General features: G+C 39.6%; 2 protein-coding genes across 7 annotated transcripts in view; one reads left to right on the top strand and one right to left on the bottom strand.

Annotated features, from left to right (window-relative positions):
• habp2 (hyaluronan binding protein 2) overlaps nt 1–1,671 on the top strand; it is a 6,779-nt gene extending 5,108 nt beyond the window's left edge. The window contains exons 11-13 of the mRNA XM_041268451.1: nt 576–710; nt 1,023–1,165; nt 1,307–1,671. Coding sequence (XP_041124385.1) covers nt 576–710; nt 1,023–1,165; nt 1,307–1,462 — 434 coding nt within the window. The 3' untranslated portion in view covers nt 1,463–1,671. The remainder of the gene's footprint in view (nt 1–575; nt 711–1,022; nt 1,166–1,306) is intronic.
• A 95-nt stretch (nt 1,672–1,766) lies between these two features.
• On the bottom strand, nt 1,767–25,014 carry LOC121325630 (nebulin-related anchoring protein). Of its 6 annotated transcripts, none has more exons than XM_041268444.1 (42): nt 24,835–25,014; nt 24,360–24,454; nt 23,906–23,993; nt 22,550–22,654; nt 22,344–22,448; nt 21,871–21,975; nt 21,336–21,443; nt 20,791–20,895; nt 20,419–20,526; nt 19,784–19,891; nt 19,376–19,483; nt 18,720–18,836; nt 17,571–17,675; nt 16,953–17,060; nt 16,546–16,659; nt 15,401–15,505; nt 14,480–14,587; nt 14,224–14,331; nt 13,521–13,718; nt 12,974–13,078; nt 12,542–12,640; nt 12,257–12,361; nt 11,956–12,063; nt 11,525–11,836; nt 11,190–11,294; nt 10,559–10,657; nt 10,311–10,415; nt 9,761–9,868; nt 9,337–9,450; nt 8,802–8,999; nt 8,414–8,518; nt 8,051–8,149; nt 7,833–7,937; nt 7,431–7,538; nt 6,725–7,036; nt 6,292–6,396; nt 5,883–5,981; nt 5,018–5,122; nt 4,812–4,919; nt 4,243–4,554; nt 3,045–3,197; nt 1,767–2,287 (listed from the first exon to the last, which is right to left on the bottom strand). In XM_041268444.1, exons 1-42 carry the CDS (start codon nt 24,904–24,906, stop codon nt 2,168–2,170), a joined length of 5,259 nt encoding a protein of 1,752 aa, XP_041124378.1. In that variant the 5' UTR covers nt 24,907–25,014; the 3' UTR covers nt 1,767–2,167. The 6 variants fall into 6 exon arrangements, with proteins under 6 accessions (XP_041124378.1, XP_041124379.1, XP_041124383.1 ...); XM_041268445.1 differs by having other exon boundaries at nt 1,767–2,284; XM_041268449.1 differs by lacking the exon at nt 4,243–4,554.
• Between the last annotated feature and the right edge of the window lie 605 nt (nt 25,015–25,619).

Genomic DNA, 25,619 nt, shown 5'->3' with positions numbered 1-25,619 from the left:
AGTAGACATGTGCTGCCTATCTAACATATTTTACATTGTTTTTGATCAAGACTTGCCACTGTTCTAGAGGAGAGACAACATTCCTCTTCTTCCCTCATTGGTTTACCTCAATCGTTGGAAAGCTGGGACTTACCTCCATCCTCCTGTTGTGAAGTCTATGTTGCCATACAATGTTGACAAACCTTGATGTGTAGACATGATGTGGCATTGAGTGTAGCTCAATGTAAAACATTAGGTTATTATCATAACCTGTAAGTGAGCTCATGGGCAGACTGAGATGGCTGCCAGATGGATCTTTAGAGTAGAGGGAGATTTCCTTGCATCAAAAAGGTCCTGTAAAACTTGCAGTATAACTGCCATAGGACATAAGGCATGTCGTGGGTTCAAATCCACGAGCCAAGCACCACATCTGGAACACACCACCCTTGTAATCATATTGGGAACGAGAAGAGGCTGCCCTGGCGTTTTGTAAGGAGACATTAATTTGCTACATGTTTTATTAACAATTTAAACTGTTATTCTTGAAGTATTTTTGCATATAAGCTGTTAATCTTTCTATGCACCGTTGTTTTTAGCTTTGCTTAAACTGAAGCCAGTTGGTGGTCAGTGTGCCAAGGAGACGAGGTATGTGAAGACTGCCTGCTTACCGGTCTCCTCGTTTGCTGATGGCACAGAGTGCAGCATTTCAGGATGGGGAAAAACAGAAACAAGTTGGTCTGAAGTCTTCTTCTTTTTTTTTTTTTTTTTTTTTAAAAACTGAATAATTTAAATTTACTTGGAATTATGTATGAACTAAGTGCTGCAGAAAGAAAAAAGAGGGGGTAAGAGGAGGACTGGCAACATTTAGAAAACATTTCAGCCCCTCATCAACGTTACAGTACATCGTTGTCAACATTGTTGAAACGATAAGTTTTGGTTTTACTGTCGTATTTGTTTATTCTGTCACACTCATTTCCAAAAAAAAAAAAAAAAAAAAAAAAGAACTTGATATTATACAGCAACATTTTGTTTCTTCTTAAAAGGTCACATTTCCAACATGCTGCTGGATTCCAAAGTGTTACTTATCTCTCAAAAGCGCTGCAATAATGAGAAATCATACCGGAACAGATTGGATAAAAGCATGTTTTGTGCTGGAAACCTAAAGGGTGGGCCCGACTCCTGCCAGGTTTGTTGTCTTAGTATTTGTATTTTATTTTATGAATGCTAATCGATTCAGTACAGCTATCCTGCATCGTTACCCAATGGGACAGGAATAGAATGGGATGATGCTGGAGTTTACAGTGGAATCCTCTTACTTCTGTCCTAGGGTGATTCGGGTGGACCTTTGACTTGTGAGAGTGATGGAAAGCATTTCATCTACGGAGTTGTAAGCTGGGGAGACCAGTGTGGCCTGAAAAATAAACCTGGAATCTATGCCAGAGTCACTGAATTCGTCGACTGGATAAACTCTAAAATTAATTAGCTCCTGCATTCTGTGGTAAATATCTGCATTGCAGCCACATAATTAACCTGTGTAGTTTGTTTATGCCATAAAAAGGATATTGAATTAGTGTTACAATGATTACTGTCCCCTGTAAATTCTGCATCTAAAATGTCCCCTTTGTTATAATACAACGTCATTATCTGCCTTTCTCTTTTGATAAGTAAACTAAACGTGAAAATAAACTGTTATATATCTGTCAGTATTCATAATTAAGCTTTGTACTGTACATAAACCGCAAGATAATTGTTTAATATCTGCAATACATTCCACAAAAAGCGAGCAGTGTGCTATACCAAATATCTTTATTTAACCTTCCAAAGCATATCGTAGGTAAACAAGTGTTGTATTGCCTCTTTGCCAAACATTTAAGCACATGACACAAAGCAATGTTTTGTCTCTGTGGTACACAGCTGAGCCTGTCAGTTAAATAGTAGTACATCATGTCATACGTCATTTCTAAATAAATATCAGATATTAACAAGTAAGCAACATTCATCACAACAAATTATAAATATGAATAGTAGTGTTGAAACCTTTAAAGTACATTAGTAAGCGTTTTACCTTCCAAGTCCCATAGACATGTTTAAACTGGCATTCTTGAGAATCCGAGCACAGACACAGCACTTGTGTGATATAAATGCAGCACAGGAGCATACAGTACTGTATTTGCATTCCTGAGGGACTCTACATAGTTTTCTTAGTTGTCTGCACTTTCTTTCTTTTGACATGAAGGATCTCCGTAGCATCTAGGTTAACCCCCGCATGCTGAAATTCCTCTCTGGTTTCCTTCTGCTGAGAAGCCTGCTGAAAAAAATAAATAAATAAAATAAAATAAAACATTTAAAAATGAAAAAAGAAACATGGAGTGTTGTTATGAAGGCTGTGTGCATTGCAGTCTATTCCAAACCATATCCAGGTTGGGTTTATAATGGGGCCTTTTGTGATCAACATGGGGATCAATATTTAGTTCAATATACTTTGTTAAATATAGATTCTCATATATATATATATATATATATATATATATATATATATGTATGTATATATGTATATCTCATTTTACAGGGTGATTTAGGAAATAAGCCACATCAACACACCATATCACTGATAAACTTACTTTCTAATCACCCTGTATATCCTCACATACAGTAGTGTGCAAATTTATCTGAAATCAGACACACCTGCAATTTATTTAGAATAGTGAGAGAAAAGGAAGTGCCTATTGTTTCTATATCACTGATTACTGCCCAAAAATTGAAATTCTCACACCCAGAGGTTTTCATGCAGGTAGGTATATTCAAGGATATAAATGACAAATCTTGAGTTGTTCTAATACATTTGCACACTACTGTGTGTGTGTATACATACATCATCATGCCCTTCGTCTTCTCATAATCTTCTCTGTACTTGATCTAAGGTAAAATATATATATATATATATATATATATATATATATATATATATATATATATATATATATATATATAAAAGCAGCAGTATATAATATTTGTAGTGAGATATTTTGACTGTAATTGCCAATATAAAACAGTCCATTTCTTACCATGTGCTGCTCATGCTGCGCTGCAGCCTGTTCCGGGTCCAGCCCCTGTGCGTAGCCCAGTTCTGCCGCCCGCCTGGCCATCTCCACCTTATGGGAGCCTGGCGGGGTCCAGCCAATACCCCGCATCCAGCTCAGGTCCGATTTATAGTTAACCTGTAAAGAGAATGAAGAGAAGCTTGAAAATATTCAAATCCAGGCCAGTTAAGTGCATTTTTATAAATGTAATGCATATGTTAACAAGGCTATTCCATGTAGCAATTCATTATATTTTGTATAAATATTATTATTAGTAGTAGTGGCAGAAATGTTAACCACAGAAATGTACTGTTACACTTAGTGCAAGCACAGAGAGCTTAAGACAGTGGCATCTCCACATGTGTGAGTCTTGGTGAGACACTCGCATCGTTCTGCAGCTTGTACACTTTGCATGCTTCGGACTGAGCTGCTCCGGGCAGTGAAGACACTTGCATCGCTCTGCAGCTTGTACACTTTGCATGCTTCAGGTTCAGCTGCTCTGGGCAGTGAAGACACTCGCTCTGCAGCTTGTACACTTTGCATGCTTCAGGTTCAGCTGCTCCGGGCAGTGAAGACATTGCATCGCTCTGCAGCTTGTACACTTTGCATGCTTCAGGTTCAGCTGCTCTGGGCAGTGAAGACACTTGCATCGCTCTGCAGCTTGTACACTTTGCATGCTTCAGGTTCAGCTGCTCCGGGCAGTGAAGACACTTGCATCGCTCTGCAGCTTGTACACTTTGCATGCTTCAGGTTCAGCTGCTCCGGGCAGTGAAGACACTTGCATCGCTCTGCAGCTTGTACACTTTGCATGCTTCAGGTTCAGCTGCTCCGGGCAGTGAAGACACTTGCATCGCTCTGCAGCTTGTACACTTTGCATGCTTCAGGTTCAGCTGCTCTGGGCAGTGAAGACACTTGCATCGCTCTGCAGCTTGTACACTTTGCATGCTTCAGGTTCAGCTGCTCTGGGCAGTGAAGACACTTGCATCGCTCTGCAGCTTGTACACTTTGCATGCTTCAGGTTCAGCTGCTCCGGGCAGCTGAAGACACTCATCGCTCTGCAGCTTGTACACTTTGCATGCTTCAGGTTCAGCTGCTCTGGGCAGTGAAGACACTTGCATCGCTCTGCAGCTTGTACACTTTGCATGCTTCAGGTTCAGCTGCTCTGGGCAGTGAAGACACTCACATCACTCTGCAGCTTGTAGGCCTGCTTTGCGTACTTCAGATTGAGCTGCTCTGGGTCGCAGGTATACTGGTGCAGGTGCTGTCTGTAGCTCAGGTCGCTGGCTTGCTCCTGGCTCTTCTTGGCTTGGAGGAAGCCTGGCTGATCACTGTGGATCTTGTACTGGGATCTGATCTCCTCTGAATGCTTCTTGTACTCGTTGTTGCTCTGGAGTTTGCTGACCGATAGAAAGTGTTTCATTTTGGGGTCATCATCGACGCAGCGGAACCCAATCTGCTGACCCTTATCCTTCACAAAGGCCTCTTTGTATCGGAACTGAAAACAAAACGTGGATCTCTTTTCAATTCAGGGCAAGTGCATGAACATAAAGTACAATCCAAGAGAAGAACCTGAGCCTACCTTACTTGTGTAACTCCTAGATAATTCTCATAACAAGCATGACAATTTATAAGAGGTTTGATCGTATTTACATTGTGGACGGGCTCTAATGAAGTGGAGTCTCTAACCATTGTTTTTGTACAAGTGTCTAGTACCAACAATCACGTTCATGCATTGATTCTTGAAAAACTTACATCACTAGCAATTTCTCTTGATGCTTTAGCTGTTTGGAAGGGGATGGCATCCAGTCGAAAGTCGAAGCCGGCAGATCTGATCTGGTCCCAAGATGTTTTATAAGCTTTCTGTTACAGAAAGAGATGAGGAATATAAGAAGAATGGTGCTTTAACAGTTGCCAGGTTATACTCTAAACGCAGTGAGTATTGTAAACGAGTGACTTACATCACTGATGTGCTGAGCGTTCATACGGGCTCTGATGAAGTCGGGATGGTCAATAGGCAAGGTGCATCTGTGCATGGACTCGGAATCTCCAGACTTGTACAGCCTCTGTAAAAAGAAGCCTCCTGAACATTTTGCATTTTGTTCATATACATAAGAACATAAGAACATAAGAAAGTTTACAAACGAGAGGAGGCCATTCGGCCCATCTTGCTCGTTTGGTTGTTATTAGCTTATTGATCCCAAAATCTCATCAAGCAGCTTCTTGAAGGATCCCAGGGTGTCAGCTTCAACAACATTACTGGGGAGTTGATTCCAGACCCTCACAATTCTCTGTGTAAAAAAGTGTCTCCTATTTTCTGTTCTGAATGCCCCTTTTTCTAAACTCCATTTGTGACCCCTGGTCCTTGTTTCTTTTTGCATCTTTTGAATGCAGTGACTACAGCACAGCAAAATGGGTCTAAGTCATTGCTTTATTACTAGTTTTATTTCCATTGAATTTTTCAATCTTGTCTACTCTGCTTAGTCTGCAATTATCCATGGTAAGTTTGCAGGTAAACTTGCCTGTGCATTGCTATGTATTTAACACAGTTTACCATGCTAGCCTTAGCTGCGCTGGGAAGTTCTTTCAATCTGTTAAGACTGTCAAGGCTGGCTATTACCAAACCCCAGCCTGATGCAGGAGGCGATACCGCCACATGGGAGGTAAGATTATACTGTTTTAAAAGCATTCTAAGTTGGATGAGATATCTGTGTTCCTACTGTACCACCCATAAAACAGCCTCTGTTTTCAATGAACAGCAATCTGGATTCTTCAGATCAACCTTTAAAAATACATCATATCCAAATTCCTGCTGGACAGTCGTACTTCACTGCATTGCAGGTAGCTGTTCTTAGCATGGAGCAGGTCTGGAGAGTCAGCCACTGAGGTGAACTGCAGGCTGCCTGGGTGCTGCCGATAGTTCCTCTGCAAAGTGAATAGGAACAAACTGAAATTGAAATGTTTCTGATTGTATACACATTCCATTAAGACTTCAGCTTAAAGATTTAGTGTCCCATAGTCATCAAAGCCTTTTTCAAGAATGTAGGAAACAAACTCCAGCACAGTTCAATAGACTTGCTGAAACAAATGCAGTAGCATGTGCAATAACTGTACCTGACCATACAGAATTCTGTTGTGATGCTGAGAAATCGTCTGCTATAGCTGTTTACATTACGTTCTGCCTATGTCCCACTCTGATTCCCGAGTACTTTGTTTAGAAAGGCAGTTTTCTTACCTCACTGATAAGTTCTCCAGCTCTTTTTGCAGTTTCGATCTGTGGGGTGCCCGCTGTAATCCAGCCCACTCCTTTCATGAAGTTCAGGTCTGATTTGTACAGTTTCTGTAAAAACACGCAACAGAGGAGGCATACAGTATGTGATCAATCGATGTCCTAAACCCTAAACGTTTTTCCCGGAGTGGAACTTGTGCTGTTTTGCTTGTTCCACAGTGTAGAGCAATGGTTCCAAACCAACGGTCCTGGGGACCCCCTGTGTCTTCTGGTTTCCATTCCAACTGAGCTATCAATTACTTAACTAGACCCTTAATTGAACTGTGTATACCGTTCAGCCTTGTCTAAACAGCACAGTAGGACAATGTTGTCTGTGGTGACAGGATTTAATATCTCATAAGAAGGTGTTTATAGCAGGGATGCCATGTGACTCGCTTACCTCACTCTGCAGCTTATAAGCCTTCTTTGCCCACTGCACCTTCATGTCATCCGGCAGTACAGTGTAGGCGTGGACCTTGGTCTTGTAGTCCTGATTGCTGGCCAGCGTCTGAGCCTTCTTGGCATGGACCATGTTGACCATGTCCATAGCCAGGTGGAACTGGGAGCTGGTGTCCCGGGAACCCTTCTTGTACTGCTGCTCGCTCTGTAACTTGGCCATCTGCATGCAGTGCAGCAGCTTGGGGTCATCCAGAATGCTCCTGGCTCCAATGTGCTTGCCCTTCTCCAGCACAAAGTTATGTTTGTATTGGTACTGAGGGAGAAAAACACAGTGATTGTCATCGTCAATTAGAGTGAATGAGCCTGGCAATGGACCAAATATTTAGGAAAATTAGCTGTAAATTGGGCACTTTTGGGACCGGGGATTGGCTATTAAACAGAGTTGCCTGCCACCAAAAGAGCCAGAGAGAAGTCTTGAAGCGAGTGTGTTTACAATTCCTGCAGGAACTGAGTGCCTCCCATCCGGGTGCCATTGTCAAGCTCAGCTCTAGGTGGCGCCTAGTGTCGAATAAAGTGACTGGAATGGAGTTTTGGTAGACCAAGAAATGGTGCAGCAAATGGAAACGTAAAACCACCAAATAAAACATTGGAAATCATCTCAAACTACGACTATCAGATAATAAGACACAGGACAGCAGTCTACTTACATCACTTGCAATGTCTCCAGATGCCTTCGCAGCCTGGAATGGGATGGCGTCCATTGTTAACTTATAGCCCTGAGCACGTAAGTTCTGCCAGGACTGCCTGTATTTTGACTAAAAAAAAAAAAAAAAAAGAATTAAGAACAATACGGTATCACATTTCTGCACTGCAATATTAGAATGATTGAGAATACAAGCCATTGAACTCACTCTGATTCACTTTTATTCTTTCAATAAGCTCTGAAGTTTGGCCAGTATTTGTTATTACCATTATTGTTAAAAGGAAATGCTTTTACTGTATATTAGTGCTGTATCAGTTGCTCACAAGTTAGTGTAAATGACTGTGTGAGTGAGTGAGTGTGTGAAACGACAGCATGGACCTGATACAAATTCATATTAAGTAACTACCTCACTGAAATTGGCTGCATTAATCTTTGCTTGGTTGAGCTCAGGTTGACCAAGGGTCGTGGTATAATGATGTCTGACGTGTTCTCCAGCTTCTTTGTAGAGACGCTAAAAAAAGAAAGGATTGTCAATCAACGGGATTAACATAGTATGGAATGCATGGATTTAACCAGGAGTCTGTTTTTATTGGATACAGTTGCAATCAATGTTAAATGACCAACCTCATTGGAAATAATGTTGCTTAATTTAGCATGGAGCAAATCAGGAGAGTCTGTCACAGTTGTATGCTTGAACGAATATGGCTGCTGACGATACTTTTTCTATACAAGAAAGAAACAAAAACAAAGAAAAAACATGAACATACAGCATTAAATCAGTTAATATAGTTTTCTTGGCTGTAGGAATCCTTTTTAGATGTCATCAATAAACAACTGAAAGCCAGTACGTCAGAAGCCCTTGGCAACGTGGTATAAAGAGTATGTGTTAATTCCAGCCCTTCTCTGTGTCATTATGGGTGCTACGATAGATGCAGTGCAATAAGGGCTACAGCGTGCAAGTGGTCTTGTACATGGTAACAGGCCCACCTCGCTGAGCAGATCCGTTGCTCTCTTCGATCCTTCGATCTGCACGGCCCCTGTGCTGATCCAGGCCACTCCTCTCAAGAAGTTCAAGTCAGAGCGGTACAGTTTCTGGTTGAAAAGAAACAGGCGTGTCTTTGGAATTGTGGAGCAAAATCCCCAGCGGTTATGTTCACAGGTACTGTACATGCAGCAACCTGGCAGGACATACTTGATAACACACTACTGATCTGCTAATAATACAGATGATAATGGAGAGGAAAACCTCCTGCAAACTTCTTACACACAACACAATACTAGAGATATATATATATATACACATACACACACACACACACACACATATGGCATGTTCACAATTGAAGTCTCTCTTCAAGCTGCTATTCCAGCGTACCTCGCTCTGCAGCTCGTAGGCCTTCTTTGCCCATTGCATCTTCAGGTCGTCGGGCAGAGAGGTGTACTGATGAAGCATGAACTTGTAATCCTGGTCGCTGGCCAGAGACTGGGCCTTCTTAGCATGCACCAACACCATCATGTCCATAGGCAGGTGGAGCTGGGACCTGGTCTTCTTTGAGTCTTGCCTGTATTTTAACTGGTTTAAAATAAACAGCCATCGTTTATTTAAAGGCATTTCCTAAACTAGTAAATCCTAAAGGACTGCCCTAGAGACTCACACCACTGCAGCCTGTCAAGCAGTTACTCCATGAACTCGAGTGATCAAACATTATATAACAAAAGTGTTCATGGAATTTAACAAGCGAATGATTCCTCCAATGATGAGGATGAACTTTTTCAGGCATTTTCTCATTTTGTAAAATATGAGTTGACTCTCATTCAGACACACGGCTTGGTTTTAGAACTAAGATTTCAGTCTTAATTGGAGTGGTGGGAAATAAGCTGATTCCTGAGCCAATATGCTTCATACTCACATCACTCTGAAGCTTTCCTGCATGGACTGAGTGAGAAATATTGATGTCATCTTCCATTCCCCTCAGTCCAACCATCTGGCCCTTTGTTTTCTCAAACACTTCTTTGTACTTGTACTGTAAAACAATTAGAAACGTTAAATAAAAAGCTGTTTTAACTGATGTACTGGTGGATGCACAGGGCTTCTTTCATTTCAGAGGAAAACAGTTTCACATCTAGTACTGCAACATGTATCCAGACTGTCAAACATTCTATATGGATTTGAACCAGAGAAAAAAAAATGCAAAAGAAATATACGATGCATCCATACAAACAAGTGCGTGTAAGGACCGACTAAGAAATAGGACACAATGCTTTCTTTTTCTTTTAACAGCATTAAAGATGAACAGAGACAAGAATCAAGACCCAGAAAGAAAAGCAACTTACATCACTGATCATTTCTCCAGACGCTTTAGCGGCCTGGAATGGAATTGCATCCAAACCCAACTTGTACCCAGCGTCCCGAAGCTTAGTCCAAGATTGCTTGTAACAGGTCTGCATAAGGGGGACAGAATAAGCTACTGTAGAATTCACTGACCATGTAACAGGTGTGTGTATGTGTGTGTGTGTGTGTATGTATATATATATTATAGTCCCCATTCATTCTACACAACTTTCACAAGTAGGTCCGCAATGTGACATTCATTTCCAGTTTGGCCCCACCCATTTCCTCAAACGAATGTCCTCAGAGAAGCTGTCCCCAGCGTGCAGGCAGGATTCTTTCTATTTTGTGTCAGTAATGGCTGGCTCATCATTAAGTCTCACAACTGACAGGAGATGGTCATGCAATGCAGCCCGCTGCAGTTGTTAAAACGGTTATAGCTCAGAAGGAATCTCACAAAGTGATGGTCACGGGATTGAAGCACGGACCAGTCTTTCTTATTTCATAACCTTAAGGTTAATAGGAAAATGGAAATGTAACTAAATGAATTCCTACCTCACTTAAGTTTGTTGCATTGAGTTTGGCTTGCAGGTGCTCTGGAAGGTTGTTTGTCATGGTGTAGTGGTGCTTCACATTCTCGCCGTGTTCTTTGTATAATCTCTGTGAAAGGAACGGCTCCAGTTTAAAGATACATGTAAACATGAGCACACATCATGCATGTAAAGTGTTGTCTTGAGGGATGATTGAAACATATGCTACTCAGGAAAGCGTGACAATGAGGTTAAGAGGATAAAGGAGCTCACATCCACAGCCTGGTTATAACTAATCTTGGCTTGAATCATTTCAGGTGTGTCTTTGATGCTGGTGTGCTTCAGTGCATAGGCATGCTGACGGTATTTTCTCTGCAAGACAAAAAATAAATTAAATTAATTGAACCCATCAACACAAAACAATATAGTGCCATTATTGATGAGTAATCCATTTCCAGTTGTTTTTATTAATGTGATTCTGGTGTCAGTTAATCATTTCTTCTGTGAGGTTCTGGAACAGTAATTGGGTAATTTTGTTTTCATCTAACAGCTGAATAGTTGCTTCTTCTCAGAAACCTTAAAATAAGTAATTGAAAGTGAGTATCTGTGTAAAAGAAACCCTATCCTAACACATGAAAGACTATTTAAAGCTGATTCTATTTATACAGTGTGCTGAGTCTCCCATCACTATAACTAAAGCTTTACTAGGGTTCATGCTGTTCATATCTCACACATGTTATGCTTTTGTAAGTTCATGCAGTCTGCAGTTCTATATGTTTATAACAGTCACTATTAAATATGACTACCTCCAGTACCTTGGCAAGACTTCCAAAGACTTGTTCCCATTGTAATCCCAGTGTAATAATCAAGGTGCAAGCTCAACATGTATCCGGCTTGTATTTACCTCACTAACGAGATCTCCTGCTTTCCTGGCTTGTTCCACATCCAATGATCCTGCAGCCGCCCACCCAACTCCTTTCATCCAGTTTAGGTCAGACTTGTATTGGTTCTGAGAATATAAAATGAGCAAATTAAAAACAAACAACTTAAAACAAAAAAGAAAATATGATACACATGAACTAAAACACTACCAAGAAGAAGCAAACAAATTCACGTTTAGTATATGCACTTTACATCTTGCCTAAATCATGTGTTACTCTATATATCCTGTTATATAATGGAGTTTCCACATTAACCAGTTTTCAGACAATGATCGTAACAGGTTTTAACCTCACTTACATCACTCTGTATTCCATAAGCCTTCTTTGCCCATTCCAGCTTAGAGTCAGTCGGCACAGAGGTGTAATGATGCAGGAATGTCTTGTACCCTTGGTCTGTCGCCAGGCCTTGTGCCTTCTTGGCATGAGCGAGGGTCAGCATATCTAGGGAGGTGCTGTACTTCGTTTTGTTGTCCTCATACTCTTTCTTGTACTGCAGGTCGCTGTGCAACCTGGACGCTCGCGTGGAATGAGCCAGCTGAGAATCGCCTGTAACGTCCTTTACTCCAATCATCATGCCCTTCGTCTTCTCATAATCTTCTCTGTACTTGATCTACGGTAAATAAATATATACATATATCCATACACGCAGAATGCAGTTTATAAAGGTAATAACTGAGGCAGAAAAAGGCACACACAGTACAACATTTTACTAATAAAAATAAAACTTACATTGCTTGCAAGATCCCTCTTGCTTTTTGCTGCCAAGATGGAGAGCGCATCCATACGAAGCTCAAACCCTTTGCCTTTTTGCTTTTCCCAACTACTCTTGTAGGATTTCTAGAAACAAAGAAAAACAATACAGAACTCCTCCTTCAACATCTAAAGGAGTTTGGGCTTTATCCTACTGGTGCTGTTCCTTTATATTTGTACGCCAGCAATGGGCTGACCCTCCAGCTACTTGCCACTCTTCTTGTGTTAAATCTGCACACCAGTAATACTCAGTGTTAATCATGTAGGTTATTTTCCTTACCTCACTGAGGTATTCAGCATTTGCTTTCGCCTGTCTGAATAGCGGTTCATCTTTGTTCATAGTGTACTGGTGAAGGGTTTGCTCAGTGCCTGCTTTATACACAAGCTGTAAATAAAAGAAGTTACATTAATGTATATATAGTATAATATATATATATTATATATATATATATATTATATCATATATATATATATATATATATATACATACACATACACACACACACACAAAGCCCTGTATTTCACTGTAATGAACAAATCTTCCTATTAAAATACGTTACCTTACCTCACTCTGCAGTTTCTGGCTTTTCTTGGCATGTTTAATGTTGAGCGTGTCAGCCACCTGGGTGAATTTCAGTTCATCAACCTTCTGCCTGTACTTTTTCTAAAAATAAAATGGAAATGTAATCGGCTTAATCATTTCAATCATGCACAGTATGGTTTTGAACCTTCCTCTGCTAATTTCTAACATCCGCTGGCTGCGGTACCCATCCTGTTTCTACCAGACATCGACAAGCTTCAGAGCTAAATATGTCCCTTGATTACATGAACATTGGCTGAGAAGAAATACAGTTGTTAACATATACGTAACTTAGGATTTGATGATAAATAAGAAAACAAGAAAAAAACATTTTCTTGTCTAGTCAACTTTGAAGATGCTGTTGTCTTGCATCTCAGACAGTTAAAGTGGGTCTCAATCTGCTCCCTTGTTACTTACCTCACTGACAAGATCTCCTGCTTTCTTTGCCTGCTGAACATCAAGGCTGCCCTCTGTGACCCATCCCACCCCTTTCATCCAACTCAGATCAGCTTTGTATTGGCTCTGAAACACACAGGAATAAGGAATGAGGTGCCGATAGCTGAGGTGTCTGTAGAACACTATATGCTACACTACCACATGCAAAATGCATGTGACTTAAATCAATCAATGTTTTACATAAATACTTAAAAGTATTAGGGAAAAACACATTTAAAATGTACAAGAAAGTTTACTATTAAGACAAATCTTTACTATTGGAGACAAACTTGTTTAATTCTACCATACAACCCTACAGTAAAATCTTCAACAAAGCAACATTTGCGGCCGTTTTAAGACTGATTTTTAGTTAGAGAATAATAAAACTGTGACTTTAAAAATGTGCCTCAGGTTTCCAAACAGAAGTGGATATTTGTTTTATAATGATGCGTCCCAAATGCAAAGCTCTACACTACAAAGTGCCAAACCCCTCGCCCCTCGGACGCAATGTCAAAGTGTCGTCTCTGACCTCACTCTGCAGGCTGTAGGCCTTCTTTGCCCACTTGACCTTCATGTCGTCTGGCAGCACTGTGTACTCATGCAGCCTCTTCCTGTACTCTGTCTCACTGGCCAGGGACTGAGCCTTCTTGGCGTGGCTCAGGTGCAGCATGTCCAAAGGAAGATGGAACTTGGATCGGGTTTCTTTAGAACCTTTCCTGTAGGCAATCTGGCAAAACGGGAATGTCAATTATCAGGAACCCATATAACCTTATGATAAATGCTTTGCTGTAATATACTGCAGTACCTATTACTGTATAGTATATTATAGGAAACGATAGTGTTTTTGGACAGCACTGGAAATGTGTGTGTGTGTATGTGTGTGTGTGTGTATGTGTATATATATATATATATATATATATATATATATATATATATATCTATATATATATATATATTGCTATTTATTTACAGATAATGTTTAATACGCTAACTTTATCCCATGTCTGTACTACTAGTAAACAACTAAGATACATCAAAGGAAACAGAAAGACTTAAACAAGAGGACTTATGCAGTCTCACAAACCGCTGTATTCTTCAGTCAGCTGTATAGTCATCCAAAAAGATGTGATGTGCTCGTTCAAAACACCAATGTCTATGCTGTACTTCTACAAAAAAGCAGCAGGATGTTGTTTGCCGTATGAAGAACAACAAAGAAAGTGAAGTGGCCGCACCTCGCTGCTCATCTTGTTAGCTTGGAGTGAGTGCAGGGTCTTGGAGTCGCTCACACTGGTTCCCACTGCTTTGTCTTTCGTTTTCTCATAAGCTTCTCTGTATTTTATCTGTTTAACAAAGAAACAAAGCTATCATGGTCAACTTCTATATACGGAAACGTTTCATGTAAACAGTAAAAACTTCAGTTCCCTTCACAATCATCTGACAAGAGAGACGTACAGTATAATGAGTGATGGCAAGGGCTTTCACACTTACATCACTAGCTAGATCCCGGGAAGCTTTGGCTGCCAATAAAGACATGTTATCCAGAGTCATCTCACAAGCCTTCGATTTAGTCTTCTCCCAGTCCTCCTTGTATTTAATCTGTGTGGGCCAATTAAAACCAAAACAAACAAAGTTTAGCAAGATTAATCCCATTGGGGTTGATTCAATCAATCTAATAATCGACAGATCTAAACACCACTGTCCTTTAAATCAAACCTAATGTCGTGTTCATTTAACACAGGCTTTTTAACATGCATACTAACAGGTTTTTAGTCAATACCAAACTCCACTACAGTGGGCATTCACATGCAGGTTTTTGACAAGAACCTCAGGAAATGTTAAACATGTTGCTAAACTGGGCTTGCTGTTAGTGCTTCAGTACTGACTGGACCAGGTGAGCAGTATTGGACTCAAATCCAATTGAAAGCAATGCCATTTTTTCCATATGAATACAAGTAACCAGCCTAGGCAAGTGGCACAAGCCATCATAGCACAGGGAGCCCCATAAGGGTCTAGAATTCTATTTAACACACAATGAAAGTGCACCCGATTCTGAACACACTCAGCTGGTGCTGAAAGCTGTTTACAAAACAGGTCACTGGGTCTTTACATGGCTTTTCAACTTGCCTCTGCCCAAAAAAAGCCACATGACACTAAGTATTTTTTTCAAGGCACACCTGTTTGTCTTTTTCCTGGTATTAACGTTGTCTACAGAATGTGTAGTGGTAATATTGTAAACTCAAACACTAGAGATGAAAGCTGTCTCTCGTTTGCCTTTTCTGAAAAAAAGCTCAAATCTAAACTGCAACAGGAGCAGTGCAGTGCTTCAGTAAATATGTCCTTGCACAGCTTCAGTGAACGTTGTGGTCCTGAAATGCAGTTTTAAAACATATACTCATAGTGCTTGCTTACACCACTGTAAAGCTCAGCATTGGTCTTCGCCTTCTTGAGGTGAGGAATATCCTGAGGCAAAGTGAAGTTCGTCTTGGTTTTTTCATACTGGGCTCGATAATTCAGCTATAGGAAAGAAAAGGAAATGTAAATGAGTATGGCATGACTAAAACACAGCAGTCTCAAGTCATATAGAAACTGAAATGCCCTGTTTAGTCACTGCGTGTGTAATTGTACTACATTAAGTTTCCTGTTCATGTATCTACTTTATAATGCATATAAGTTTTGAACTGTATGTTGAATTCACAAACAGGTTGATTTTTGTATCCCATTTATAACTATAAATATGAATTCTAGAGAGAGACATTGATGTTCTTGTTTAACTCATGTAAGTGTATTTTTTGTCTCTCATGTTATACTTGCAGAGTCAGGCCTTCGTGAGAAGAAGGTGGAGAGGATGATAGTGGCAGAAGGGCACATGGTTTATAAAACACTTTGAAGTGATGACACCAGTGTACTGGCATCCAGCCTGTGTCTACGCTTTATGGAGGCTGTGTGTTATTTTAAATGGGATTTCAGAAGCTAGTAGAAACCGGCTGAGTAACAGGAAACTGTCTGTATTTCTGTACTTGTCTGTACTTGATATGGGTGGCAGGGAAGAACTTAATCATACCACACAAATATAGCCAAGCAGCCAATAGCAATGATAATACTCACTGTGGCATTGTAACCTTGAACAAACACTTAGAGGCTGTATTGCAGCAATTGTGTACAGTAGCCGAAAATTACATATCTTATATAGCTGAACATGGATCCTATGTAGAGAACTGTACTCTTAGAATACACACATAAGGGATTTGATATTTGTAATATCTGCATCCAAGGGAAATTAGCTACAAGCAGCTCTTGACAGAACCGATAACAGTATTGCAATGCATCAGCCTGCAATTACTGGTAACATTGCACCTAGCCCTGAAAACAAACGTGAGGAAATTGTGCTTTTAACAAAAATTAACGTTGAGTAACAAGAACACATTTACAAAACAACACATCACATCAAAGAATCAGTTTGCTGGAATTGAATAGCTGTTGCCAAAACTGGAAATGTGTTCAGCATAGAATACGCTGTTTATATTCACTCTATATGCTGTAGGGTGTTTTCTTACATCCTTTAGGGGTTCCAGTTTTTTCTGAGTCTTATACGAAGGAGTCATTGTGGCAGGATAGTTGTAGTCAGTTTGTTCATTCTTGTCATTTTCATAGTCCGATTTATAAGCGATCTTTAAAACAGCAAAAGAAACAGTAAAACAAAATGTTTGGGGCTGCTTAAGACAGGAGGTAAGTAGCTTTAGCAAGGTGTATCTATAATTGAGGCTGTGTCCTGGAAAAACTTGATGAGCCACTATTACATTATCTTTAGATAGCCTTGCTACTTATTAAAAACTGAATAACATTTTCTGAAAACTGAAATGCATGTGGTATATCTATTTTTCTTTAATGTTCTTTTTCTCCTGGTAAACAAAATGAGGTGAAAGCCTAGGTATAGATTCCCCTACATCAACGTTGTACTTACACTACTTGCCAAATTTCTGACTTTCATTGCATGGAGTATCCGTCTGTCCATACCAACCCCTTCATAATGCCCCTTCATCTGGTTCTGATAGCTCTGCTTGTACTTAACCTGCGAAGGGAATGTTAATCAAATGGATACCAGTGATGCAGCTGCTATTCTGTGTGGGATCAGTAGGCTTGAAAGCATGCCAGTAAACATCAACTTCAACTTCTCTGGCACCACAGAGAGGAAACATCACTCCCTGCATTTCTTTAATGTGTGTGTTATAAACAGGCAAAGCGTTGAGGTAAACAAGCAGTGAGTCAGTAATGTGTTTTTCCTTGGGTGGGAAAAAACAATGCCGGTGGGCTGAAGGTATTGCTGATTGAGTGTTAATTCTGGAAGTGTGTGGCTACAGCTCGGCACTGCCCTGAGTCTGTGCAATACCTCATACGCCATGAATACCTGTGTTGGGTCAGAGCATATGAAGCCTGTGTAAGGTCAGAGCATACACCACAGATTACAGGAGCCCTTGGCACAGCAGCTATTAACAAAGGGATCTGGATGTGATAGCAAGCTGATCCCTGGAACAGTTTGTTCTTCCAGAGCAGCTGGTAAAGGTATTGGCACAGTACTTACATCACTAGTATATTTAGCCATCTTGGATGCATTCTTAAACTGAGGAGTTTCACAGTAATTAATGCTGTGACCTTTGGTGTTTTCCAGATCCTTCTTGTACTCCACCTAAATATGCACAACAAAAACATGGGAAAAGTAATTATTCAGTCAGCCTCTGCTGTACTGCTTTATAAACAGCTGCACTGTTTTGGAATGGCTCCAGCTCTTATTCTACAGCTGCTCTGTTCTTCTGGAATGGCTCCAGCTCTTATTCTACAGCTGCTCTGTTCTTCTGGAACGGCTCCAGCTCTTATTATACAGCTGCTCTGTTCTTCTGGAATGGCTCCAGCTCTTATTATACAGCTGCTCTGTTCTTCTGGAACGGCTCCAGCTCTTATTATACAGCTGCTCTGTTCTTCTGGAATGGCTCCAGCTCTTATTATACAGCTGCTCTGTTCTTCTGGAATGGCTCCAGCTCTTATTATACAGCTGCTCTGTTCTTCTGGAATGGCTCCAGCTCTTATTATACAGCTGCTCTGTTCTTCTGGAATGGCTCCAGCTCTTATTATACAGCTGCTCTGTTCTTCTGGAACAGCTCCAGCTCTTATTATACAGCTGCTCCGTTCTTCTGGAATGGCTCCAGCTGTTATTATACAGCTGCTCTGTTCTTCTGGAACAGCTCCAGCTCTTATTATACAGCTGCTCCGTTCTTCTGGAACGGCTCCAGCTCTTATTATACAGCTACATTAAAAATCAATAAATAGTCATAATTCATATTTCTTGTTTCAAGGCTGACAACTTGTTGAGTCAAAAACTATGAGTACATGGCATATAAGGCACTGCAAACACAGTATATTACATCAATTCCATTAATTAGGTTACTGGCAGCATTGACAGGAGGTCAAAATAGGTACATCTGATATTTTAGACTAATGCACCACCTGTTTGTATTTGAGTGAGTTAAAAAAAGAAATGGCTCCTAGAATGAGTAGCTGTGTTTCTTAGTTTCCTTCTAAGGACCTTGGTAGTGACCTGCAGTATCAGGCTGAAATGACAGCTTCTCTTCTGACTGCTAGGCTGCACAGTCTGCAACAATCACTTCTAAGGCCCTATTGAACACCCGCCAGTTTTCTGAAGATGTCTTTTGTTTTTTCCTGACGTTGCACTTACCTCGCTCACTAGTTTGTTGATTTTCTGGGCTCTCTTGAGTGCTAAATTGTCGTGAGAAGTCAGAGTGTGGAAATGAGCTGCCCCTTTCATCTTTGAAAGATCTTTCTTATATTTTACCTGGAATCAACAAGAGCATACCTAATTATTGTCTAAACATTGCATAACAACATCATCTATAACATTTAGAATAGTCTAAAAATAGATTAGTGGTTTCTGGCTACTTGAAATTCCTTTATGGTGAGCTAAGGAGACACATACACACACAGTTACGTCCTGTGTCATGCAGCTAAACCAACTTTAAATTCTCAGTCACTGTTGTCAACAACCCTATCGTTCGTTAGGTTGAAGTGCCTAAATACCTGGTAGGGAAAACACTGAAATATGGTGCTGATATAAAGACGCCAGCAGTGGTTTTCAACACTAAGATTCTTCTGTCATACTGTAGGTTAAAACATTCCTTCAGAAGCAATTCGACAATTCAGTAAATTACTTGTATTGTTTTCAATATAGAGGCATGCAATAGAATGACAGGACAAATATGGGCATTGAAATGGTTGCTTAGACAGATTTACAGTACAAGTCTTTATTCACATAGCATACTGTACAGATAGAAAGGTGAACTGTTACAGAAATGTTTTGCAAGTTTCAGTACTTACATCACTGGCAAGGTCATGGGCTTTCTTGGCCATGTGATAAGCAGGAGTGATCATTGCAGGGAAGCTGCCTTTCCCTCTGTGCTGTTCATATTCTTCAGTGTACAGGTGCTACGAAGGAGAGACATCAGCAAAACAAATACCTTTTCATTCATGATATGTGCCTACAGCAGATTGCACCTGACTGGACTGCAACAAAAACTGACCAACTGTCCCGCTAAATAGTCACAATTACAAGCATTTCATCTACCAAACGCATTATGTCTATTACCTGTATCTAATGCGAGCTTTGCTAAAACAAGTATTCATGTGAATAAAATGCAGATTCCAGTTAGATATTTTTGCTGGAATTGCAACATTTGCTGATTTGGAATTGGTAAAGTCATAACAGCAGGTGTGCATGCAGCTAACCTGGCTGAACCTGTCTGCGTTCTCCCTGGCAAGGGAAGCCTCGGCTCCACCAGCATCACTGCACCCTTTCCCCTTCAGCTCTTTTTCATACTGTTCATGATATTTCACCTGAGGGGGGGACAATCAGCAGCTCTTGACTAAGGCATTGACAGCACCTTCAGGTTTCAGGCTGACATTTTCAAAAGTAAGAACATTTCAGAAAGTCTCAATATGATGCTGTGATAAACCTCCAGCATCAGCACCTCGAATATACAGGATATTTACTTAGATTTCATGCCCCGCCACCCTTTTAAAATATATCAGTAACTGGCAATGCAGGGAGGCTTAATTCTTTTAAAATGTATAGTATGATGTGTATTTTCTAATAGCCCCATATCAGCTGTGGCTCATACAAAACAACAAAAATGACAGCCCTCTGTGCCAGCCCATGTCATCTCCAGTGTAACTGTAGTTACAGAACAGAATCTCCAGTGTGAAGGACTCAGCCTCCTCCAAGCATTATTCATGGTAACTACTGTAATTAGAGAAACAGTTCCCAAGTTTGATAAGCAATAAAAATCCAATACAGGAGGTATCAGTAGATAACAGCACCACACTGAAGTTATGCATTTATGTAACAGATGTGCATCACTTACAGTGCTGGCCAGCTCACTGGCTTTCTTGGCATTCTGGTAGGCTGGGGTGATCAGTGCTGGGAAGCTGCCTTTTCCTCTGTGCTGCTCATATTGTTCCGTGTAGGCGTACTGCAAGAGGAATAGGACAGACCTGGATTAACACTGTTTGAGTACATGACTACACAATACAGAGTACAAGAGGCATTGGTAACTGTTTAACATTCAGATTGAGAGTTCAGATAAAAGCACTCTCTGTGCTTGGCATGTTTTGTTTTTTGCAAATGCATATCTTTAGCCTCATTTGTTCTTTGCGGTGTTAATCCAATGGTGACCCGTGATGCTTTTCAGTTTGACGGATGCTATTTTTTGTTGTTGTTGTTGTGCATGACTTACATCGCTGGCGAGTCGCCCTCCTGCTTTAGCAAGCAGCACCTCTGGGGTGTCTGTCACCGAGGTGTACTGAGAAACACGCTCCCCGTGCCCACGCTTGTACTCCAGCTACCCCAGTCCAGCAAAACAGAGGTTTCATTTCATACAAACAAAGGATGTAGAAAAACGGCAATGAGGAACAAGAAACAAAAAAAAAAAGGCAAGTTTACACAATATTGCCATTTACACTAGAAAATTAGAATGCATCAATTGGGGTTAAGATCAAATGACATGCAGTATGCAATTTCCATATCTTTTCACTAAGGACTAAACTCAGATCTATTCCAAATCAACGTTTGCACAGAAGAATAAAAGTATCAATGCTGAATTTAGCCGATTGTACTGTAAGTAAGTTTGAAGCTTTCATATTGGTAATACTAATTGGTGTTCTTTCCTTCGAGATTAAAAGAGTTCCATACTTGATAACCACAGTAAAAGGGTAAGAGCAGCAGTTTGTGGTTTTTCATGAAGTTCATGCTGTGGCTCAGTTTGAAGAGTTCATCACTTACATCACTAGCCAAAGTGTTGGCTTGCTTGGCGTGCTGGTATGCTGGAGTGATCATTGCAGGGAAGCTTCCTTTTCCTTTAAACTGCTCGTATTCTTCAGTGTATTCAATCTGAAAACAGGAAACAGCATTGTGAGACTGTGGTATTATATGTACAGCTATAGCCAAAAGTTTAGCATCAACCATAACAGTAATACAGTATTTCACGTTAGATTTCGAAATGTCACGTTTCGCAATTTATGTCAGTTTTTTTGTTAAGTATATGGAAAACTACAAAGCCATAAGTCAATCAATGTGTTAACGTAACGTTATTCAGCAGGTTTCATTCAACCTTATGAAGCAAAATGAGTTAATTCTACAGGGTGATGCAAAACCACTGTGGAACAATAAGCCGATCAAAATGATATCTGTGAAAAATAAAAAATACTATTTTCTTGCATTTTTTATATAGTATATTCTAAACAAACACATCCCAGATCCCAAGCAATACATTTCTTAGTTAAGCTGGTTTTGGGAGTGTCCCATCCTGTGCACTTACATCACTGGCAAGCTGCCCTGCTGCCTGGGCATGCAATATGTCTAGAGTGTCTGCAACTGATGTGAATTTGGAAACACGATCCTCATGCCCGTGCTTATACTCTACCTGTAATCAATTAGAGACAGTAGTTGATTTGAATAGTTACATTACCAAGTTTGCTGGCAGTGAGCACAAATAAAGACAAGCTGTGAAAGACCAATCACTTCAATATACCTTATAGGGAATTCCCCTTTTCTGTATCACATGTGAGACAATGCTTAGCCACCCCCTTTATATTATTATTTTTCAAATTCAGCCTCGTAAGCCAGAATTTGTCATATTATGTGTTGCCGGACAGGAGGGAAAAAAACTGTGTTTTTGTATGACAAACATAATCTAGTTACATAAATAAACTAGCTTTTCTCATTTCAAAAATGCATGGGCACTGCAGGGTTAAGTGATGAATTGAAGTGAGTAAGAGAGGGATAACGTACATCACTAATGCTTTTCTGTGCCTGGGTCACACTTATCATTTCTGGATTGGTTACTGTGTCTTTGTACCAGGATTTATTTTCTTCATAGTCAGTCTGGTAGGTTTTCTGCAAAAAAAAAAAAAAAAAAAAATGTTTTGAATTCACAAATCCAGAACATTAAATTGAAGTTTCCATGTTATAGTGTATATCTCCCAGGCTGCTCTTACCTGACTTGCAAGATGACTGACTTTACGGGCATGTTCCACCTCTCTGGATTTCATATCCCAGTGAAAAACAGATTTATACCTTTCTCCTTCTTCACGGTATTTAATCTACAGGCAAAAACAAGTTTCATCAATATTTGCTTTAGGCATCCCGGAGATTAATCGTGGTTATTGTAGTGCTAGGAAATGCCCATCTATGTTTCACGATCAGATCACAAATATTAAGAGCACATTTTTAATGATTCGACAACTAAATATCACCTTACAAGAATATTGTTGTACTCATGTGTTCAATGTTTTCCAGACATGTTTGCACTGAATATATTCTACTATATTTCATATCTTGTTATACTGTCATTTGCATGTATTTCTAGTGTGTTTTTGTCTTTTATTAAATATGTTCTGCTTTTTTTAAAACAGTTTTTGCTTCGGTCTTTCCATTTTCTTTCTACCTAGCCTGACCCCAGCATGGTGATTGAAAGGAACAGGTGGCTCCAGGGATAGAGGAGGTGAGGAATCTTACCCTGAATATAATTTGGACTGGTACACTCATAAAGAGGTATCATATCTCAGTTTCAGGCCAGGAATAGAACCTGCAGCAACCCAGACCAGCATCGTCACAGGAAGCTAAAGGCTTGAATGCTTGTAAACAGAAGCAATCTTTCTGTTTTTGTTACAGCATCTGAGTGCATAACTTCTTGTTCTTCAGTTCAATTGCATGCCCAATCTGATGCAAAACTCCACCTTGTGCACAGCCTGGTACAAACTCCATGTCTGTGACTGAGTAATCATTTACCAAGTGTGCATGTTAGGCTTCTACTGTCATTTTATAATGACTGTAGTATTTCTTTTATGGTAACGTATTGACACATTCCCTGAGATACAATACATCATTATCAGGTTAGGTAATTCTTTCTGTATGTATTTGTATTTGGAAACTGATTAAAAAGAAAAAAAAAAAAAGTTAGCGATATTTGAATTAATCTGCAACACTATTGGAAATACACTTGCTTGTTTTGTTTGTTTTAATAGTGCAATGGAATTTTTTTAGATTTTAAGTAAAGATGCTGTCTATCTGAGTAGCACAGAAAGTGTCCTAATAAAAGCACACATTACGCAGTGGATGAGTTCACTTCAGGACCCCCAGGGAGAAACCACAAACCCCACATGCTCTAGCACCGACCTATCCAAGCACAGCTACCTGGCCAGCTTCTGATAAGGGTCTTGGCTACAGAGATTACAACTCAGACAGAATTGGTTTTACTGTATATGTTTGAGCCTTGTAAAGTAGTCTTTATTAACCAAATGAATCACAGAAAAAACAGTGTGTGTGTGTGTGTGTGTGTGTTTTACACTTACCTCGCTGATGGCTTCAGATTGTTTTTTTGCATTTATGTTAATGGGAGTCTCATACACGCTGGTAAAGTCATTGTTCTTTGGGTTGTGCCTGTAGATTTAAACAAATATGTCACTGTTTTAAGTTACCTTTAGAACATACTCCTGGTTGAGTCTTACTGCAGTAGGTTAGCCTATTCTGTTGTTAACGATCTGATTGAAATATTGCAGTTTTAGTGGGTTGTTACTAATTGAGTGTTTTGAGTGTGGATTTGTTTCTCTGTTACTTTTATGGGACTCTGAAAGATATATTAAAAAGAAAATACAATGTGTATTTTTGAATATTGCATTATGTGTGTATAAAAGCAGTTTGGCAAAACAAAAAAAAGAATGTTAGATTACACAGTATATTTATTTAAATATGTATTATTTAAAATGAACCAATTCTAAATAAATTAAAGATTTCTAAATCACTTACACTTGGCAGTATGGCTTTTTCTGATGGCTGACAAAATTAGTTGGGGTAAGTATCATCTTACAAATCTCACAGTGAAAACACGCTTTGTGCCAATTCTATACAAAAAAAAAGAAGAAAATGAAAATGGGAAAAAAAAAGCATATTATATAAGAAATTTGTTTTAAACACAGTATACCCCATTACCATTGCTTTCGTTTTTTTTAAGTGCATAAAGATTATTTTAAAACTGTCAATAGGCTGGTAAAGCACGGCAGCACTAATAAATACACTGCATGGTTTACATTGATGACATGTGATATTCATTATTGTTCTTCTACCTGAAAGAGATTTTTATTCACATTCAGATTTGGTTTTCAGTCTTAATCATGTGCACCATTAAATTAGATTTTGTGGTGTATTATTATTATTATTATTATTATTATTATTATTATTATTATTATTATTATTATATTATTATTAGAAAATGTAAACTTACCTGATCTATACAGTTGATTTTCTCCGCTGGGTAAACCACATAGCCACACCTAGCACAAGGTTGGACATTCATGTTGAAACTGAAGCAAATGTCTAGGATTGTATGAAAGATGGTTTGGTTTCTTCCCAGACCCTGACAACTCGCGTGTGTTAAAGTTAGCCCTCCACCGCGTGCCTTTCTGCCTGTCCCATTAATTTGTATTGCGAGACCCGCCTCTGTCTTGCTCTAAAGTTAGGGACAGCCGCTAATTGGCTTTGCCTGCTGTCCATCCAGCAGCGGGCGTGTATTGCGGCTAGGCAGGAGCTGGTAATAAACTGAGTCAGTGAATAAGTTTGGAGTGTGATCCCAAGTGCTTTCCCTCTCAAAATAAAAGTCATGTCATAATGTAATAATGTAGAGAGTTGCTCAACAAAGTAATAATGGGAAAACAGTCATTTTGCTATTTTTGCAGTTTAAACATATGGTCGAAACGTGTCACGGGTCAAAATAGGCTTTTTATTGAAGTAAATACAGTTTATTAATAGGCCGACCGACCTATGGTATTAAAACGTAGTTTTTGACATGTAAACATGTGACCATTGAGATTTTAAAATTCCTTGACAAATAGAATATCGACTATTTAACTTTGCATTGATAAAAAAAAAAAAAAAAAAAAAAAAAAAAAAAAAAAGTTCAAAACTTGCTTTTAAAATCCAGCCATTATTGCAACAATATGTTTTCTAAGTATCCGAAAATGTACAAATTCGTTGTTTGGTGTTCCAGACGGCTTTGATTGTACCGGTATT

The sequence above is a fragment of the Polyodon spathula genome, chromosome 13 (genome assembly GCF_017654505.1).
Source record: "Polyodon spathula isolate WHYD16114869_AA chromosome 13, ASM1765450v1, whole genome shotgun sequence".
NCBI lineage: Eukaryota > Metazoa > Chordata > Actinopteri > Acipenseriformes > Polyodontidae > Polyodon > Polyodon spathula.
This window is presented reverse-complemented; position numbering and strand designations above follow the sequence as displayed.

Coding starts and splice junctions, on each gene's coding strand:
- LOC121325630 (XM_041268444.1), bottom strand. CDS start 24,906: ATGAATGTCCAACCTTGTGCTAGGTGTGGCTATGTGGTTTACCCAGCG. Junction 20,527..20,790: donor GAGGGCGACTCGCCAGCGAT/GTAAGTCATGCA, acceptor TTCCTCTTGCAG/TACGCCTACACGGAACAATA. Junction 18,837..19,375: donor CCCATGACCTTGCCAGTGAT/GTAAGTACTGAA, acceptor TGTTGATTCCAG/GTAAAATATAAGAAAGATCT.